At 41.6% G+C, this 3,208-nt stretch overlaps 1 protein-coding gene across 1 annotated transcript; it reads right to left on the reverse strand.

The window, feature by feature from the left end:
- Nucleotides 1–353: 353 nt before the first annotated feature.
- On the reverse strand, nt 354–2,840 carry LOC103522317 (the record flags this gene model as incomplete). The annotated part of the gene is made up of 4 exons (XM_008487422.3): nt 354–837; nt 1,266–1,532; nt 1,686–1,888; nt 2,612–2,840. Coding segments are annotated over 4 exons (1,007 nt in total), but the record flags the coding sequence as incomplete, so codon positions are not given.
- Nucleotides 2,841–3,208: the final 368 nt, after the last annotated feature.

Here is a 3,208-nt window from a genome sequence, read left to right on the forward strand (position 1 = left end):
TTAACGGATGGTATTCAGAACTTCGGTAATTTGAACTGTATAGTAGAGATGTGTAAAGATTCATTGAGCTAAAAAAAAAGAACTACTCTTTTCAGTGAACTGGATCCTCAAGAGTAGTTCTTTCAAAACTTGTAACTCGCTCTTTAGTTCCCTATACACAGAATAAATAGAATTGACCAAATGAGCATTCAATAACATTTCATCTATTCACAACCAATATAGACAAAGTCTACATAATGTTACATAGGTGACTATTGTTACATAGGTGACTATAATTTACTAGATCAAGTTACATTTGATGGCCATGTTCACCTACAAATACTCGACAATGTTACATTTGATGGCTATGTTGCTATGTTCACCTACAAATACTCGACAATGTCACATTTGATGGCTATGTTCACCTACAAATACTCGACATTGTTACATTTGATGGCTATGTTCACCTACAAATACTCGACAATGTCACATTTGATGGCTTTGTTCACCTACAAATACTCGACAATGTCACATTTGATGGCCTTTTCACCTACAAATACTCGACAATGTCACATTTGATGGCTATGTTCGGACAGGAAGCAATGGACGCTCCGTGCCTCTGCGTCAACAGTTTCTGGAAGATGGGCAGTATTGCCAAGTCTAACAGTTCTCCCTCGGATACAGCGTTGCCAAACACATTGGGTGTGGACTGCACATGCGCAGGAGTGGGTTTACGTAGGGATTTGGCCAGTGTTGTCATACTGCCTCCGCCACTCCCTGCAGACATGGTGTGGTGACACTTCTCCTTGCCTGTCCGCTCGGAGATGGTGCGATGTATGGTGGACACTTTGCTCTCGTCTGAAGAAGAATAAGAAGGACCATGTCGATTAGAGTACGTTTAGGATTGAAAAGCTGACAACAATTTATCGAACTGAAAAGACCTCTGACCAGCGGCGATAGCACGTTGAATGCTCCAGTTTCCATGGTTCACGGAAGTTAAGCAACGTTGTGCTTGGTTCTTAACTTGGTAACCGGATGGGGGACCATCTGGACAATCGCCTGCTGCTAGATTTTCCGGCCTCACTCAGGCTGGATGAGATTAATATGACTAGGCGGATAGTTTGTCGCCGAATGAATGGTAAAACCCCCGTCACTAAAATAAATAGGTTAACTTGAGACTCTTAAGAGTGATGTCAAACTTCAAATTCATCAAGGTCACTTATTACTACTTTAAGGTCACTTACTAACAATTCAAGGTCACTTATTATCACTTCAAGGTCACTTACTATCAGAAGCCTGTACATGGTTGAGCGCACACTTGGATCGGCAGTGACTCCGCTGCGTTAGCCACAGCTCGTCTTGCAATACAAACGTCGGGTTTGACTTCTTAGGAGGCGGGGCAGGTTGGGTGGGCATAGATGTCCGCCTCTGATTGACTGGGTTGGTGGGTGGGGAGCCTTTGCATGCACTGGAGCGCCGCCGCTGTCTAGACTGGGTGGGGGGCGGGGTGGTGGGGGCGATACGCCTGGGGGAGTGGTTCTGCCACGTGACACCTTGAGAATAGGTTAGGGAGATTTGTTAGTATACGTTGACGGAACAACTATAAGGGAAGTGAAGATATACTTACAAAACATTATATATGCCAGCCTAGTTATTTAAATAGGAAAAGGCTAGGAAGAAGAAGAAGAAGAAGACACATGACTTACCCTTGCCGATACTAGGCGGGGAATTGGTTCGACCAGAATCGTCCAGGGAATCCCCCCCACCCCCATTGCTTTCCGTTATCATGGACAGGGGGGATGGGCAGCTGGGTGGGTACGGGGTGGGTGGGTGCCCCTCCGTGAGGTTGTTGGGGGGCTCGTCGATGGCTATGGAGGGCAACTTGGAGAGAGAAAACGAGGTTTTCTTTCTGAAAATCAAAATGGAGGGGATGCGATGTTAGAGGCAACTCACAAATTAGTAATAGGTAGTAATAACTGTAATATCATACAAATAAATAATAATAAATAAATAAATGTCTTTTCTTTGTGTTACTATATCACAACTTTGGTGCTCACTGCAGCATTTTAGGATTTTTCCAAATACATATATCGCAATAATCCAGCTCCCAATTACCTACCATGCTGGCACCGGTCGCTATGCGCATTTATATTACATAGCTACTCATTTTCCTCACGAGGCTGAGTGGGCCCCGCAACAGCCAGTCACGGAATCAATCATTTGGATGATACAAATTTCTTGACCCCGCCGGGAATCGAACCCGGGTCTCCCGCGTGCAAGTCGAGCGCAGTGACCACTACGCCATGGGAGCTGACCATACAAATTAGTAATAACTGTAGTTTCTATCTTCAAATATTACCCCCGGCTCTAAAAATTTTTCAATTAATCCCTGAACATGCTCGCAGGCTGTTTGGGCTAGAAGAAGACACTTTAAACAGGAGAATTTAGACCCCAGCCTTTGAGTGCCATTTTTACGAGTATTAAGAAAACAAAATAAATGATGATAATAAAAGACCACACAAAATCACGAATCAGTTTTAAGTAGGTAGTAACTCTTTGGACAAATCGGAAATTCTCCAGTGCACTCAGTGAACTGGTTAATGGGAGAGTTTTATTGGTGAGCAAAACTTACCTTTGAGCAATGTGTTGTTCCTCGGTGTCCTGGTTGTCTCCTCCACCTCCATCTTGAGAGGAAGCAACTGAGGTTACCGAGGTGAGTTCTGTTTCTGATATTGCTGAAATCAAAATAATAATACATAATACTTGGTTATTATTTTTATAAATATCAGAAAAGGATATCCACAGCAAATAATAGATATCCCAAACAATGAACGGAGAATTATAGAAAGAAACAGTAGAGTCTGTAGAGTAGATCAACAAAAGGTATGACCTTAAAAAGAGAAATGCCATATTTTAATATTGTACATTTATCGTGATTAGTAGGTAATTCCTAAACGAGAAATGAAGAAATCAAAACAAACACGTCTACTTATAAAAACATTAAAAAAAGCATCGATAATGAAAAAGTAAGACAGCTCAATAACAACCATTAACATATTAATATGAAATGAATAAAAAATTTCAGTTACAAAGAACAAAAGGAGTAAGAACATGGGAGTCAAACATAAAGAAATTATTTATTGATCCTTAATGTAGGAATAAAAGTAGTAGAAATGGGAATGAAAAAAGTGGAAGCCGGCGAAATGGAACAAACGAGACGAATAAAAAA

Source organism: Diaphorina citri, unplaced genomic scaffold (assembly GCF_000475195.1).
Source record: "Diaphorina citri unplaced genomic scaffold, Diaci psyllid genome assembly version 1.1 scaffold7906, whole genome shotgun sequence".
Lineage (NCBI taxonomy): Eukaryota > Metazoa > Arthropoda > Insecta > Hemiptera > Psyllidae > Diaphorina > Diaphorina citri.